The following is a 17857-nucleotide window of genomic DNA, read 5'->3' on the forward strand; positions in this document are numbered from 1 at the left end:
CTGGGGCCTCATTTATCAAAGAGCGTGTAAAAGTCCTCTTAAATTTTCAGTACGACGGAAAGGCAAAATGTGCGTACGACCAAAAAATATACACTCTTTTCAGATCTATCAAACTCCGCGTACACACGGCTGCACGGTATTTCCCTTGATAGATCACACCGGACCTGAGAAAAGCGTGGATGAGAACACGCCTCATACCCAGCCCCCTAAACGGCCCCACGCAACCATATGTGGTCAATGCAAATCAGTTACGTGCATATTAAGTAGCCATGTGCACTCTGGAAACGTGTGGAATGACGTCAGTGGAAGACGGTGAAGACAACAGACGGACGGAGAGCGGAGAAAGAAGCGGAATTTCTCTGAAAGCGAGATACACGGTAACACGGCAATATCAGTCAGAAACATCATCTTGCATTGAAAGGCTACAATAAAAACAAAAAACTCCCAAATCTAAATGAAACAGAACAGAAAGAAGAAGAATCATATTTATTCTGCCCCTTATTTTAGATTATGTCATAATAATTTAAAGCAGGGTTTCCACTGCCAGTCAGTACTACTTTGCACCCCTTTCCACTAACCCCCAACTTCCGTTCACTGGAAGACTTTGATTTTCATTTGTGCATAGCTATATATTTAAAAAAAAAAAAAAAACAAACATTGAAGTCCACCAGTCTGTGACTTTTCCTAAAATGATGTTGGGCAGCACCCAGTTTTGTTAAATACAATAAATATTATTCACACAAAAAATATCGATCATGTTTTCTCATTTGCTTTGATTTGCTCCGACATTATTGTGCTTGCTGCTTGCTTGTGTGTGTCCAGTCTGGCTACGTAACACACGCACGTCGCAGAAATTATTTTCCAGACTGGACAGACGGGTTGTGGAAGAGGTGTAGCCTACATGCAGGGAAAAATATCAATATGATATCAAAAGAAAACGAAATTCGTTTTATAAAGCCAGTATTTAGGAGCAAACTAGTGTAAATGCACAGGGGAAAAATCTGAGTCGCTGTGCTTTTCATGTAAAGTGCCGACGTCAACACGTGTGCGGTGGTGGTGGTAGGTGGGGGGGGTGGGGGGGGGTCATCATCACCACCACTACTTCAAACAGTGTCCGCGCTCCTCTCTCCCTCGCATACTGCAGTTCTCTGACTCTGCAGCGGTGTCGCCAATTCCTCTTGTTCTTCAAAAAGCGTGTAAATGCCGGTACGCCATGGTCGGACTGGTCGTAAATTTTTGCTCTTACTCCCGACAAGTTTTGGTTTGATAGATCCCAAATTAGGCGGAGAAAAGTGCGTACGCACAAAATGGGGGAAAGAGCGTGTAAAAAAGCGTGTATCCACAATGATAAATGAGGCCCCAGCTATTAACATCCATCTCAGGTGAGGTCATCACAAGTGGACAGCTTGAAGGACAAGTGTGAACATACCTAATGTAGCTATGATGCATTGAGGACACATCTGAGATGGAACATCACAACTGCAGGTCGTGTGGGCAACATGTGGCGAATGCAAATGTGTCTCGGGCTACACTGAAGGACCGCCCACTGACACACTCTGCTGCAGTCATTATGGCGCATTTCCACTAGCACGGTTCGGCTCGGTACGGCTCGGCACGGCACGGCTCGGCTCGGTTTGGTTGTGTTTCCATTACAACTGAGTATCACTAGTGCCGCCGTGACGTCATTTACACGGCGCCGAGCAACGCTCTAAACTCTGTAAATATATAACTTTAGCAACATTTGAAACATTTTCAGGCGAGAAAGTAGTCGTTTAGATCCCCAACGTGTTGAAAATCTGACAAAATACCAGCTGTTTACAATTTTGTTTCAACGAAGTCGGCGTTACTAAAGCTAGCCGTAGTGAGCAACGCACTTCCGGTTATTTTCACAAAATAAAATACCCGTTGCCTTTTATCATAAGGAAAGCCATTACGATAGAATTGGTGCTTTTACTTTGAAAACAGGAAGTGAACCTACCCTCGCTGTAGCTAGCTTTAAACCGCCGTTTTGACTGCTCTCGTCCCGTTAACGGCATTTAACCATTCAATATGCCTTACCGGAGAGTCTTGCCAGCTCTGAGATCGGCCTGGTTCATTGTAAAACATTTATTTATTGATGTAAATGTGGTGTTTTCTGTGCGTACAGACCCCAAGGCAGTGCTGCTCTTCTGTCTAACCACAAACAAACTTCTGCTACAGCCACAATTGTTAGATTTCATCAATGAGACCAACATTTAAGAGTTTAACCAGCCGGTGGTAAACCTCTAAAAGCCACCGGGGAAGTTAATTAGCGGTCTGTTCTCCTCGGGGTGACGGTGGTAGGCTGGCCGGCGGAGCACGTCAGGAGCCGGGCTGCTGCCTCTGTGATGTCGCGGTCGCTGCTCGGACCTGGAGCTTCACTTCTCCGAAAAACATCGGGGCAAACTTCTAAACAGCCGTCGTTTGGATAAACTAACCGCACATGGGGATCTAAACAGTTACTTTCTCGCATGAAAAAATATTAAAACTTAATAAAGTCACGTAATAACAGAGCCAGTCTAAATATTAGAAATTCTCTGGTAATAACAGGCTTCAGCAGGAACATTTCTGTTGTCGGTCGTCGCTTCCAGTGACGACACTCATCGGCCAATCAGTGGAAGGCAGTCGGCTGACGTCACGTTTTAGTAACGCTTCGGCTCGCTTGGAACCAGGGCTGAGGTGATACCAAAAATGTACCCGGTTGCAGGTACTGCGTGCTAGTGGAAACACGCAATAGCGCGCCGAGCCGTGCCGTACCGAGCCGAACCGTGCTAGTGGAAATGCGCCATAATTTGTCCTGCCATGTTTTCATAATGAACCAAAGATGTCTTATGGCTAAAACCCAGGGCTTAATTTGTGCCGGATCCTGCCGGAACAAGATCCGGCACCTCGCCGAGTGGATCCGGGACCTCCTCTGTCAAATACGTGCAGTGGCGGCCTTAGACATCTGGGGGCCCGTTTCAATATTTCATATGAGGCCCTGCCCTGTTAAACATAAAATTATTTGCCAGCCATGTGCCCGTGTGTCGCTGATGCTTTAAACCCTGAAAGGACGCAGTAAACGCACTATCCATGCATCACAGGTATACGCACAACACATTAAGTGTTAAAATCACTATCAGGGCAAGAAACCAGGACTTAGCAGAAAAAACGAGGACTGAAGTTTGTTTTCATCAAAAAGCAAAATCATTATGTACATTTTCAGACAAACTACAGGCTTTAACAATATTCTGAATTTAAATTGGCAACGAAAGTAATGAGAGCAAAGTGCTCCGTGTTATTTCAGCACCACGGACAAGGAAAGGACGAGACATGCGGACAGACAGACGTCTACAGGTGCTGATCCTGTCGGTGCTGCGCTGCTGGAGCAGCAGACAGACAGCTGTCTCCTCCATTATTACAGTAAAATCTGTAAATAAGCTGCCAATAATATCACATTTTAGTTGTGCTCTCGCTGTGTTTTATTTCTCTGTTAAGTTAGGACGTACTCATAGATCGCCTGTTTGGAGGCATTTTAACCCCGAGGAAAAAAAGGAAAGAGGAGGAAAGTGATTGACAGACGTCAATCATCAGGTTACGCAACTGGGCGCACGTCAGGAGGAAAGCAGGAAAAACAAACACTAAGAGAAAAGGAATAATACTGGGAGAAGGAAAACGAGGGTCTATTGATAGTTTGCGGGCCGTTTTCAAAGGTAAGCTACGTTGTTATTGATATTTCCTGCCGTATTATTAATTAGGAGCGATTAGTGTGCAAAGAGAGAGGCCACTTTGGCATTTCTTATTACAAGTGTAACAAGGACCTGTAAGTACACCAAAATACACTATGTATTTACAATGTAGGCCTAAGTACATGTTATTACATACGGTTACATAGGTAATAATTAATTAGGTAGATACACAGGAACAAGGACCCCTTAAAATAAAGTGTTACCTTGCATTTTTTATAATCTTTGTTCACGTCTTTATTCTATATAAGCAACAGTTTATTGCATTTTTATAATCTTTGTTCAATGTAGGTCAGAAGGAGGGTCTATTGCCTTTTGTCTTTATATAAGCACAGTATTGCCTTTTTAGTCTATTGTCTTTTTGTTTTATTCAATAGTTCACACTGAAGATTAAATGCATTTTAACAAAAACATGGTTGCTCATTTCAACTTCTTCAAAAAATAAGTTATTTTTCCTTAAATAGCCTAATAGCCGGTATTCAGTTATCTATACGAACAATTAAAAGCCGGCCGGGTCAAAACAAACAAACAAACAAACAAAACTCTTCCAACTTTGTGGACTGTCTGTGAAGACTGACGGGAGTGAAGCCGACCTCATCCTCTGCCTGCCGGTGGGACAAATTGCACTGTCGGATCTGGGTCTCCGTGTCCGGAACCCGTTCGGGATGACTTGAATGGTGCTGAAGCGCTATGGCGCAACGGACACAGAGACCCAGGTTGGACAGCGCAGCCAGGGGAACAGCATGAGGAAGATGATGAACTCAGATAAAAGCCATAGCGACGTGAGCTCTTATACCTCTGAATTTCACCGCATCGGGGTCATTTTTCAGGTGTGTTAAAAGTCATTTAAGCGCCGTTACGCACGCCGCAAGTCTCGCCTCCTGTGCGCTCCTCCCCTCTGCCCCCCCCCCCCCCCGGAACAGCACCCTCTCAGTGTTCCGGGACCTACACATGGACAAATTAAGCACTGCTAAAACCTTATTGCACTGTAGAGCTGGGTCAGTTTTAAGACAGACCTGATGGACTTAACAAGAGCAATGACAAGAGTGTTCTTAAATGTTAACAAAAGAAAACATTCTATTGTACTTAGGATAATTTTCTTAATGTCGAAATCGTTTACTTCTTGGTTTCATCGTTATGACATTATAAAGTTTTGGTATATATCATCATTAATGTGGCATCAGAGTAGCGTAAAATAAAAATCTGAGGTGTAGGTGACTAATATTCTCTCTGTTTGCTGTGCATGAATGTTTGCTATACTACTCCTATGTTTACACTTTACATACATATCTACATAATTCAATGGAATACACAAAATCAATAATATCCAAAAACATGGAAATCTACTTGCAAGTGCTGCTATAATGGAGTCGCACAGTGTGAGGTTGTTGAATAATCTGCCTTTCAGAATTACAAGGCCTCTGTTGGATTCCGGCAGAGGAGATTACTGTCTCAACCTGTCATCTGTTTTGCATTTCAATTTATTTACTTCTCTCCACTTGACGCTGATAATGTCTTTTCAGTGCTTGGCTTCTTAATTTGTTCCATGAGTGATTTGTCAAGGCCTAAATGCTCTCGTTTTTTTGTTACAGGGCAGCTCATACAGTTAGAATGTCACATCACGTTAGCACTTCATATCACTCAACTGTCAGGGCAGATTTTGTCGGTGTACATTATTTCGTATATGTAGGCTGCAGAGTCGAACATGGACTCCAGAAAGCTGGTGGTAACAGACTGTAGAAGTGATGTGGGCCAGGTCTGAGCTGGAGGAGAGCTCTGCAGCGCTCTGGCTCCCACTGGGTTCTCACAGAGCCCCTTCTGGAGGCAAACCTGCCACCCTGACATGCCAACTGTTGGAGCTTTACCGTTCCCTGCAAACCAAGTCCTCTTTCTCTACCATAGGACAATGCAAACCTTTGTAGAAAATTCATCAAACATGCCTGTTTTCATAAAGTTTATGAGTTCAGGGCTGTTAATACTGCACATCATTACACTACATTATTATTTTAACATTGTCAGCCTCGAGAGTACGAGTGAATAAGAGCCTTCATCAGGTATGGGTTTTTTTCTCAAATGTAGTTGGAGAGAAAGTTGTTCAGCACCCAGTTTTCTGCCAGGTGGATGTTGTCTCTGGACCAGAATCTTTCAATCCAGCTTCTCTAACCTGCACACACATTTCACCCTTATTATTATAATTGTTAGATGTTGACCACATGAGTACCCAGGAGTTGGCACGAATGTGAATGCATTGATCACATCAAACATATGGGTTGACGCACTTCACCTTGATATCAAGGAGACTTGACTGTCAGCAAAATCCCCACCTCACTGAGCCTGATGGTGAATACTGACTTCCCTAATGTAGGTCATGATGGCCTACTTTTCCTCCATGCTTTGGCTGGGTTACATTAACTGGGACCTACAGTATATAACCGATATACTGCTGTTTATAAATGATCCACATGAGTTTGTGTTGCATAATTTATGGATGTGGTTGTCAGTACGAGTACTTTGTAGGAGGACCAGCTTCCTTTTACACTGATGATAAACTAATAATAGGCACACTGGGTTAATAAAGTTAATGTAGATGAAGTGAGGTTGATACTTGAAGAGACAGACGTGGGACATGTAATGAATATTGTATTATGTTATTGTACAGTCTATGGTGATACTGAGGAAGTGGCTTTGGCTATTTGACGTTATAAATGATGACATATTATGTTCATAATCCTGTCCAGTGTGTGCTTTAAGAAGGCTTAGACTCTCCTTGCTCTGCTCCCTGCTTTAGTTATTGTTGTAAAGCTATACATCCATTGTTGTTTACAATGGAATTATCAACACAATTATCGGCTTAAAGAATATAAGGCTGAATCTAATGTTATTGGTCATATTGCTGCCATACTGCCAAAGCCTCTAATGGCTAGGACTAGAGTTCAGACAGACTACTGTGGAGTGATCGTGAGGAGTCCCGTGCACTCACTCAGGCACAGCGTTACCTCCTCCCTTCACACCGCACACAATACTCTTGCTTACATATTCTTCCACCCACTCACACGTTGTTCACTCTCTACGAAGCTCCAGAGAAAATGCATGTCCTTGTTGCTACATTTCAGACAAACGTAAATCCGTTCTGGTCTTGTAACTTTTCGTGGAACACGTTTTGCACTGATGGTGTCCAGTCAGAACAAGCTTTCATGTTTGATTTGACTGCTTTAACACAACTTTGCTTGTAGGTAGGGCTCGGCGTCTCATTATATTAGGTCAGGAAATCTTCTGGGGAGCTGTTACACTTGCGTTATGTGCCTTTTTTTTGATGCATGACTCAAACATTTGTGTGTTCAGCTGTGCAATTTGCTGTAGGTGGAGCTCCACTCAACCTGTTTTTTTTTTTCTGTTGTTTTTTTCTCTCCCTTCGGGGAGGAGTATTGGCCCAATGAATACATTTTACAGAAGTTGATATTTTGATTTGCATGTTGGAGGGTTAACCCTGACTGCCAGTTTGTTTTCCATTGGCTTCTTCTGCTCTGTGTTCGGCTGAGCTTGACATTTTTCAGCCGTTGTTTTTTTTTTTTTTTTTCCTTCATTCACACAACAGGAAGCAGGAAAAACAAGGTGTGTTTGCTTAGTATGTTTATGGTGACCAGCAGGAGAGACACGACCAGAGTTGAAAGAGAGGAAAGGAAGAAGGTGAGGGCTGTTGTTGCGACACTGCTGCCTGAGGAAAATACCTTATGTGTGAACACCACAATCTTATCTGTTCTTCAGCCTGTGTCTTTTGTAGTTAATGAACGCTTTATCTATGCAAACCTGTGTTTTTTCCCTCAGGTTTTTTTGTGTGGTTCTTTTCCATCCTCCTTGCCATCCTCTTCATACATCCCACTACACTGGCATTGCTGCGCTGAGTTCATTTTTCAGCCAGTTAATGTTCTCTAGCTCTTTTCCTGTTGCTCCGTCTTCAGGGTGATCATGCTCTACCCCTCCCCCTGGCTTTTTATTCGCTCTGCTCATCTCTTCTCTCTGTTGCACTCGCTCTGTTTCCTCATTACTCTCTCACTCCTCTGTTTGTGTGTGTATTGTGTGGGTGTGCACTAATGGGCGGGAGTTTCTCCGCTCGCCTCCGATTGGCTGGCAGAAGCCAACGACGATTGGCTGTGTGCTGTGTATAGTGCGAGAGAAAGCAAGGGAGGCGTGGGGAGGGGAGGGGGGTGGGAGAAAGAACTCCAGCGAGCTGGGGTCAGGGGAGAGCGGAGATGGAGTGCGTGGGTGTTTTTGTTTTGAGATGGCAGTGTTTGAGAGCAGGAGAGGAACGAGTCAGCTTGTCTGTCAGTGGCATACTGAGCCTATAGGCCCTGACTCCAGAGCTGCTTCTTCTCTTGCCAAGGCATCTGCCATTCTCCTCTTCTATTCCCGTCCTCCCGTGTGCAGCTGTGCTTCCCTCTTCTTCTCCTCTCCCGCTGCTGTCGCTGCCCTAGCACCCAAATGCAGCCCACCCTTTGCTCTGAGAGCGTGAACCTTTTTCAGGGTGGAGGCGCTGCTAGGGCTGCTGGTGCTGCTATCGCCAGCAGGAAACTGTCCAAAAGAATACTAACACGGGTCCTGTGGAGTAGCTTTATTTGGTGATGGTGAGTCGCTTCCTCTCTTTACTTCAGACTTTAACTGATCGAGCACAAGTTCAGTTGGTTTTTGAGTGAGCCGAGTTGTTGTTGTTGTACTTGGAGTGGCACTCATCGCTACAATACTGCAAATTGAAAGAGTTCCTTTGAGCGTTGTTCTGATGTTTGCTTGGTACTGTAGGTTCCTACCGCTCTGGGGATTAAATGTTATTGCACCCACCTAGCAGATAGTGGCAACAAAAGTGAGTAACAAGCCATCGGTGACAGTGACTTTAAATTTGTATAGAATTGTGAAATTCTAGTTGCATGAAAGATGCAGCAGCGGCTGCTGGTTGCTTCAACAGTTTATGCAACTTTCCTGCGATGCAAATTTTGGGCCAGAAACTTTCCTGTCACTGGTGGCATGTTAGGACTTGAGTAGATGAAGTAGGTGAGACAAAGAGTTGATGTTTCTCCTGCAACAGCCAGTACCGGTATGTTGTTTTGACACAATAAGAAGTAATCAGACAATCTGAATGTAGTACATGCTTTCCATTGTCTTTTTTCTTTATCCCTTTGTAATACAGAGTTATTGTGATAACTTTATTATGATACTTGTCCACTGACTATCTTCCCTCCTTTTATTCTCTACAAACAAACAAAGAAATTCTTGAACCTGGAAATAGTTCAAGGAAAGATCAGCTCCCCTTCTTGGTGAGGGCTTCTCTTGTCGTATATTTATCTCTTGTTCACCCCTTTGTTTTTTTGTGCATCTTAATCTCTGTCTGGTTCTTGCGTGATGTATTGGCCACATCTGTGCTAAAGCTGTTGCTCCAGATATCAAGCAGTGATCATATTTTTTCAGTCATTTAAAAAAAAAGGAAGGGGGGGGGGGGGGGGGGGGGGGGTGCTTAAAATCATTGCATTTAAGTCTTACAAATCTGCTTTAGCTGTTGTGCTACAGCATAATCTGTATAAAGCCATGGCTCTGGTTTCCCTAAACAGATTTGTTGTGGTTGGATGGTAGTCTGATGAAGAATAACTCTCCTCCATTAGAGATGTCTTCCTAAGTGAGCCGAGCTCACCCCCGTACTTGTCCCACTCTTGTTGGAGGCTTTTGGTAATCTGTGCATTGAAAGGTTAAAACCCTCCCAAGCCCTGTCTGTTTGCATCATCATATAATAATAATCTTCTGATTTTCACAGGCATTGGAGCCATATGCTCGTTCCTCAGAACCACTGGCTCCAATTGGGGTCATTCCACGTTCTTAAATTGGATCCAGTAACATAATTGAAGTGATTCATGTATATAGTATTTTAGAAATGGATTTTAAGAAGTACATTTCAACAAAAAAACCTTGCTATCCCCTTTGAAACATCTTTGTGTGAGTGAGAACTTGGGGAAGGGAAGGGAGGTTTGGAGTTCCCAGGGTCACACTTTCTCAGTGAGCAGGCTCTAAGTCCATGCTCAGGAATGCGTTTTGTTTTGGTTTATTTATCCTCTCTCTCTCTCTCCTGCTTTCTTCCTCTCCAGTGGCTTTGAAAATGTCATCTGATAATGTGGTTCTGTCTATTAGGAGGAGCATCAGCCTCCCCGGTGCCTTCAGCGGCTGATAGAGCCATCTCATTTGTTTTGTTCCGATCTGATACGGTCATCTTCGTTCTGTTTCTCACACATTTTCCGACGCTGCAGCCGTACTCTGTGCCATGTGCTTTGTGGCTGCACGTAGCCCAGCCACCAGCTGCACTCGCATCAGTAGCTTCAGAGTGCAGAACCTGGCCTCGCCCTCACCTGCTGAGAGGACATGTGCTCGCTGAAAAAGGTGGACTTTTCCATCAAAAAACATCTCATCATGCTTCCTGCAAACGAGGACTGCTTGTTGGCAGCCGGTCTGCTGGTCTGTTGCATTGCTTGGACAGAGCTGACCACTAATGAGGCTGCCTATCATGTGTGCCCAGAGAGAACCCCACGCCCCCCATCCCTCCTCCTTTCCCACCTCCTCAATGGCAGCCAGTTCGCGAGTTCTCTCTTGCAGCCTCTCCATCCCCTCATTAGGGATCTCTCCTTTGAATGCCATGAAACTCACACTAATTTCTCTACTTATTTTTCTTTCTGTTTTGTTTGTTTGTCTTATTGTTTCTGTGTGGCATCCCCTCCATATGCCTTCGAAAGCTTAGCGTAGCAACTGAGCATAGCAATGAAAATGTAAATGTTCAGGAATGAACACATTGGCTTTTTTGCTCTTTGGTGTCCAGTCAAATGTGTAACCAGGTAACTGGACTGTTCCACCGTTTGGCCTTCTTGTCCAATTGAGATTTGTAACTGTAGTACCATGTTTTGAACCAGTGTTTGAACCGCAGTTTTTAGAAAATATATTTTTCCTATGTGTTGGTTGCACAGTCTAACTCCTAATTGTCCTTCTTCCTTATTTTCCCCCTCAACTTTTCCAGGGCATCTGGCGTATTCCAGTAGATGAGATTGATCGCCCAGGAAGTTTTGCATCTCATATGAACCGATCCATTGTTCTCTTGCTGGAGGTGCTGTCTCAGCTTAAGGATCACGACACTCTGCTGAAAGTCTCTTTCATGCTGCAGAGAACCCCTGACCAGGGAAAGTAAGGACCAGTGTCGCATGATACTGCTGTTTCTGTTCCGTATTATGTATTTGTTCCATGACTTCTCACCTCGCTTCTTTCTCATCCATGAAGGAAGTATTTACGGGATGTTGATCGCCAGGTTCTGGCCAAGAGAGCATTTTTCCTCACTGTAAAAGTCCTGGAGGACAATCTGAACAGTCTCACTGGGGTAAGGAAACACAACTCGTTGTAGACACGCACACTAAGAGCCGAGCAGCGCTCAGTGTGTTAGACGTCTGGCATGCACCCACTTCATGTTTTGACAGGTTCTGTTCTCTTTCAGGTGTCTGAGCAGCTTCTCAAAGCGCCTGCGTCCTCAATGGGGGAGATGACCACAACTGACACATCCAACAGGCCCAGTTCAGAGGACAGCAAGCATGCACTGCCAAAGAAGCCTGGGCTCACAGAGGGAGTCTGCGCCACCGACGCAGGACCCAGGGAGGCCTCACAGGCACAGCTCACCACACCACTACCATCCACAGATAAAGGGAGTAAGGTTCAGGAGGGCTACCCTGGGAAGGTTGAGACTGCAGGGAGCGAGGAGCACAAAACGGGGCCAGAGGAACCCATGGAGCTGGATACCAGCCACTGGAGGAAGCCCTCTATTACCACAGATTCTCAGGGCAACCAAACGGAGGCTGAGACTTCCCTGAGCACCGCGGAGCCTCAGCCAAAAGTGACTGACAGCAGCCGGACAGCAGAGTTATCTCTGGAGGAGCTAAGTATCAGTTCCAGGCAGCAGCAGCCTCAAGCATCAGCCCCTAAAGTCAGTCTGGCAGCGAGCGGGGCTGATCAGGGTTTACTACGAAGGCCAAACAGGAAAAGGAAGCTTCTGGAGGACATCGAGTCCGGAAAAACCCTCCTGCTTGATGCCTACAGGGTGTGGCAGCAAGGCCAGAAAGTCATGACCTACGACCTGGGACGCATTGAGAAGATCATGTCAGAGACGTATATGCTCATAAAACAGGTATACTTCTTCAAGATGTGTCACACCAGATGGGGCATATATGCTGTCTGCATACACATAACAATATTGTTTTAAATATATGTGCTGCTGATACAATATAATATTGTTTTTTTGCAAAGTCATACATGCTTGTCAAGCCCGCCTAAAATCATTTTGACTTGAGAAACCCCTTTTCTAACTGAATTAGAAACACAACACCCACTGTAGAAAAGGGACTTTCCCTCTTTCAAACACAGCCGCACATCCAGAACAAATAATGTGGTTTTGCTTTGACTGTCAGTAACCCACATTCGACCTCTGTGACTTTGGTCTCTGCTGGTAGTTGTGAAACAAGTTGCTGACTCTAAATGCAGCCCCTACTGGGTATTTTTAAGATAAATAATAGTTTTTTTTAATCTTGTTGCAGATAAGTGAGGAGCAATGGATCAGTCACAGTTTCAGATTCATTAAATTGAGCTTGTGAACTTTATGCATCTAATCACTGCAGTCACGTAATTTAGAAATTGCAATTATTGGCACAGAGATTTAATTCAAAAGCAAGTGCTGAATCATTTTAGTGTCGATGTCAGCCAGTTTTTGCTCCCAAATGAAACGGTGAAAGCCCTGTTAATGTAATGGCACTAGATCTGGTGCCAAAGAGTAAAAATGTGTAGTGGCATAGTGCCATTGCAGGGGAAAAGGTCTGACACAATCTGTATTATAAGATTATTGCAAAGTTTTAGGCCATATATCTTCTAAGCATATATGTTTTGACAACTTTATATTATACAGTTTAAAGACGAGGCAGGAAGAGGTTGGTCAAAAATCATTACATTAACCTTCTCCTGTGAAGGAATTGTCAAAGAAGTTTCTCCACAGCAAAAGTTCCTCAGTTGTTGAAATGAAGTCCAACTTCAGTGGTTTCTCTGGCACTGATGATGTAGTTGCACATCAGCCCACATCAGTTTGTATAGCCATATTGAGCTGAAGATCAATGCTGGCCCTAGAGAAGCTGCAATGTCACTGGCTGTGTAATGCCAAAGAGCTGTAGTTGGAGTGGGAGGGCGGTAGGCGAGGGACAGCAGAGGAGGAGAAATCCAAAGAGATTGGCCAGCAGTTGTTTTGTTTTGTTTTTTTGGTACTTGGGTTAAGTTATTTTTCTGTGTTCTTCAAGAGAAAGCAAAGTGAATATTTTCCCAGGCACACCCTGAGATAGAGTAACCAGAATAAGCCCTGACATGATTCCTACTGTACAACCAGATGAGTTATGCAATTAATATGTTTGGACATCTTCCAGAAGCATCTTCGGTGTGTGCGTGTGTGTGTGCATCTACTTGCACAAACAGCAGATGCTTTGTGGTTTTGTGGTCGGTTGCATTGCACAGCTGCACACACATTGCACCTTAAATCTGTACCATGCATCATTTTCATTTTTTTGTTTATGTCATGCAGTCTGATGTTTTTCTTTATTTCACATCTCTGTTAAGGTGGTAAAAAAAAAATTCAAGGAGCCACTAAATTGTGTGTTCTACATAAACACAGCATTTCCTGCCATCATCATTGCCAGTATTTTCGACCTGAAGTGAAGCATAAACGCAGTTCAGTTTTATCCATAAAGAAGCTCAATCGCATATCATCACGCCACCAGCCCTTCCCACATTTTTATGGCCCAAAGCATCGCCTCAGAATGTGTTCAAATCGCTCGGGGGTGTTAATGACAGCAAAGCAGCTCCTCCATCTCTGAAAAATCACGTTTGTCCTCCAAACTGAGCCCCTTTTTTGGGAATAACGAGAAAAACTAATTCAAATACAAAATACTATTGAATGCAGTGTGCCCTGTCCTGTGAGTGGTTCCATTTTAGAGAGAGATGTGATGGAAATGTCCTGTTGTATTGTAATCACTACGTGACATTTAGAAAACACCATGGGCAAGTGTGTGTGTGTGTGTGTGTGTGTGTGTGTGTGTGTGTGTGGGGTTTGAAAGGGAAAGTTTGCAGTGGGCTAGAATGAGCTGAAAGCAGAGGGGCCGTCCTCTGTGACGCACCCAAGCTTGACTCAGTCCATTTTAACAATCGGAATAATGTGAAATGTGGAATGAGGCTGGCTGCTGTAAAACCCCTCCCTGTGGGGGTCCCTGAACCGCTGCACACAACAAGCTGCTGGAGAGAACATAACAGCTGTGTGAACAAGATTACAGCTAAATGTACAATGTTGTGCCGTAGCTCAGCTCGCCAACACTCACACACCCACTCATTGAACAGGGGCCTTAATGTGAGTCTTTCTTCACTGCTGCTACGATCAGAGGGAGAGGCTCGGAGGAAAATCCCACTTGCTCTCAGACAGAATCGGAAGAATTTGTTGTTGGTATGGCAGCAGCGTGGGGATGTAACATGGTATATATCATAGGCGAGGTCGCCTTAGAAACGTGTGATCAATTTGCAGCTGCACACGTGCTGCACCAGTGTTGATTCAGGATTTTTTTTTGCTGAAATAAAAGAGATAAGATTGTGAAAATATTGAAGGCTGTGGGTTATATAACCACAGGCATAGGAAGATAATTATGTTGCTGTGCCTTAATGCCCTTGTGTTCTGCATGTTCTCTCCAGGTTGATGAGGATGTAGCTTTGGAGCAAGCTGTGAAGTTCTGCCAGGTCCAGTTGGCCACTTCTGCCCAAAGACAGGTAAGACAATGTAATTCAGCTGGGCTCCCATCCTACCCCCTCCTGTGCATTTATGTATTTACAGTTCAATGATTATTCTGTGTATACCTCTTTTTTATCCAAGTTGATACCACTTATGTTTTATCACTCATGTAATGGGAGCAGATTTGCAATGTAAATCTTCAGGTATTTAAAGGGTTAGTTCAACATTTAGGCAAATTGGCCCATTGCCATAATTCCTATAGTTTGTTTGTTACCTTTATTTGTCGGTGCAAGCTATTTTTAGAACGGCGGAGCAAAGCCACGAGCTGCTCAGAGCTACACTACAGAGGCTCATGGGATTTCTTTGTTTCCCTCATCAAACTCATAAAATACACAATCCAACAACTCCAAAACGCTCTGGTGGACAAGTTGTGACCTGCACATTCACCACACTATGAGATAATAACAGAACGTTACCAGACAGAGTTGATTATGGCAATGGGCCAATTTGCCAAAATGTTGAACTATCCCTTTAAGGCTTCATGATACAACAGCAATATTTTAGTGGGGCAGATAACTGTAATAATCGTTCACTTCTGGAAACAAGCACCAAAATTGGCACACATACTCCTTAGGGATTGCTCTTTTGATAAAACCCGTTAGCCACCTAAAAATTAAAGATGGCGGCCATTTTTCAAGATGGCCGCCATTGAATATACAGTAAAATTGCATTTCGGAATACAATCGCAAAGACTTGTCCTATTTTAATGATCTTGGTATCAAATAATACATTTTTCACTATGCAGAATCCAAAGTTGGACCCATGGACTTACTCACTGGCTTCCTTGTACCATATATCAGTCCTGGAATCCTAATATTATGCTAAATTAGAGGTTAATTATGTCTGACTCGGCTAAAATGCACGGTAGTGTATATCGTAGTAGTGTTAGAGGTTTAGTATGTGTAGCATATTCCTGTACTAGGCTTCCAAGCTGGATATGACACAATTAGGTGTGTATGTGTGTGTAGGCCCCCACATACTAGACTCCGCGGACTCAATGCAGACCCAAAGCGGATACAGTAATATTGCATTTCGGAATACAATTGCAAAGACTTGTCCTATTTGAATGATCTTGGTGTCAAATAATACATTTTTCACTATGTAGAATCTGAATTTTCATGTTAAAAAATGTTGGGGGGAGTCTTGTACTCCTGGCAGGGTTACCCAAGCCGAACAGGTCGAAGAGTACAGACTAGACAAAGAGTGATCCCCCGTCGCTACTAGTCAAGTCAAGTCAAGTCAAGTCAATTTTATTTCTAGAGCACATTTAAAAACAACAGGTGTTGACCAAAGTGCTTTACATACAAGATTAATTCAAACAAAGACGGGACAGACACAAAGAAACATTAAAAACAACAAGTGAGTATGATGGTATGGGAGGTTCCAATGACACTGAATTAAAAGCCAGAGAGAAGAGATAAGTTTTTAGCTGAGTTTTAGATGTCTGTGGAGGGTGAAGATCTGAATGTTTGTGGGAGACTATTCCATAGTTTGGGACCAATAACTGAAAAGACTCTGTCACCTTGTTTTTAGTTTTGTAGGTGGGATGAACAGCAATGACTTGCAGACGAGAGGTAGAGTAGGGGATGAGGAGTTCTGAAATATAATCAGGTGCTAATCCATGCAATGCTTTAAAAACAAATAAAAGTATCTTAAAATGAATCCTATATTTAACAGGTAACCAGTGAAGTGTGGCCAATATAGGAGAGATATGGTTGATCTTTCTGGTACCAGTGATGAGTCTTGCTGCTGCATTTTGGATTAACTGTAAACGGGATAGGGCTGATTGGGTGATTCCGGAGTAGAGAGAATTACAGTAGTCTAGTCAGGAGGAAATTAAGGCGTGAACCATCCCAAATCTTTGGCTGACAGGAATGATTTGACTTTTGCAATGGTTCTTAGACAGAAGAAGCTTGTGCTGCTGACTACTGAATTTATGTGTTTGTCGAATTTAAATCCAGAGTCAAAGATGACACCAAGGTTTTTTGCATGTGGTTTTAAATGTGAAGACAGAGGACCAAGAGCACTGATGATGGAGGAGGAAGTCTCTGTGGGGCCAAAAACTAGGGGCTCAGTTTTATTTTGATTGAGCTGAAGGAAACTTTGAGCTATCCAAGATTTGATGTCCTTTATGCATAGTAATAGTGCACTGATACTACCCAAGTCAGATATTTTCAACGGGAGATGTAACTGTGAATCATCGGCATAACAGTGGTAAGAGATATTGTATTTTCTTATCGAGCCCAGAGGAAGCATGTATAAAAAGAATAAAATAGGTCCTAAGATGGAGCCTTGTGGAACCCCACAAGGGATGGATGCAGAGGAAGAGTACATATTGTGCATTTGGACAGAGGCTGATCGACCTTGGAGATATGAGGAAAACCACTGAAGGTCCATTCCCTGGATACCAACAAGATGTTCTAGGTGGTCTTAGAGGATGGGGTGGTCTACAGTATTGAAAGCTGCTGAAAGATTTAATAGAATCAAGATGCAATGATCACCAGAGTCTAGAGATGTTAATCATTAGTAACCCTCACCTGGCTGGCAGTGAGAGTAATAGACCTGGAGTTGCAACATGGTTGACTAGGTTTTGGAGCCTCACATAGAAATGAGGTGGAGAACATTATTGGCCAATGATCAGACAGAACATACAGTAACTATTGACTTGAACAATCAGGTCATGGAGACCAGATGTTAAAATCAAGTCAAGAGTATGACCATGCACATGAGTAGGTTATGTGACAGACTGGGTAAGATTGAAAGAATACATGCAGAAAATCACAGGTAAGTGCATTAGAAGGACAGCAGACATGGATGTTGAAGTCACCTAGAATTATTACACTGTCAGAATTAATGAGCACTGATGATAAAAAGTGGGAAAATTCTTCAATGAATGATTTGTTAAATTTAGAGGGGCTATATATGAGTACACAGAGTACTGGAATTGATCTTTCAATCTTACACACCATATATTCAAAGCTTGTGTAATCATTAGTTGAGAAAAGTTTACAGTTAAAATTTTACTTAAAAACCATAGCAAGTCCTCCTCCCTGGCCAGTGGTGTGTGGTGAGTTAAGAAATGTAAAATTTGGAGGACACAATGCAGAAAAGGAGCTGATATCACCAGGTCTTTGCCAGGTTTCAGTAAGACATAAGGAGTCCAGGTTGTGAGTTGAAATAAAGTAATTTAGAATGAGACTTTTGTTTGAGAGTGATCTGACATTGATGAGTGACATTT

At 43.4% G+C, this 17857-nt stretch overlaps 1 protein-coding gene across 1 annotated transcript; it reads left to right on the top strand.

Annotated features, from left to right (window-relative positions):
- Positions 1 to 7200: 7200 nt before the first annotated feature.
- LOC146960871 (calcineurin-binding protein cabin-1-like) lies at positions 7201 to 14651 on the top strand (the record flags this gene model as incomplete). Its single annotated transcript, XM_085771982.1, has 5 exons — positions 7201 to 7430; positions 10786 to 10949; positions 11043 to 11139; positions 11254 to 11937; positions 14523 to 14651. Coding segments are annotated over exons 1-5 (1134 nt in total), but the record flags the coding sequence as incomplete, so codon positions are not given.
- Positions 14652 to 17857: the final 3206 nt, after the last annotated feature.

The sequence above is a fragment of the Trachurus japonicus genome, unplaced genomic scaffold (assembly GCF_045865225.1).
Source record: "Trachurus japonicus isolate A0001 unplaced genomic scaffold, Traja_1.0 AP029884.1".
NCBI classification, from domain to species: Eukaryota; Metazoa; Chordata; class Actinopteri; order Carangiformes; family Carangidae; genus Trachurus; species Trachurus japonicus.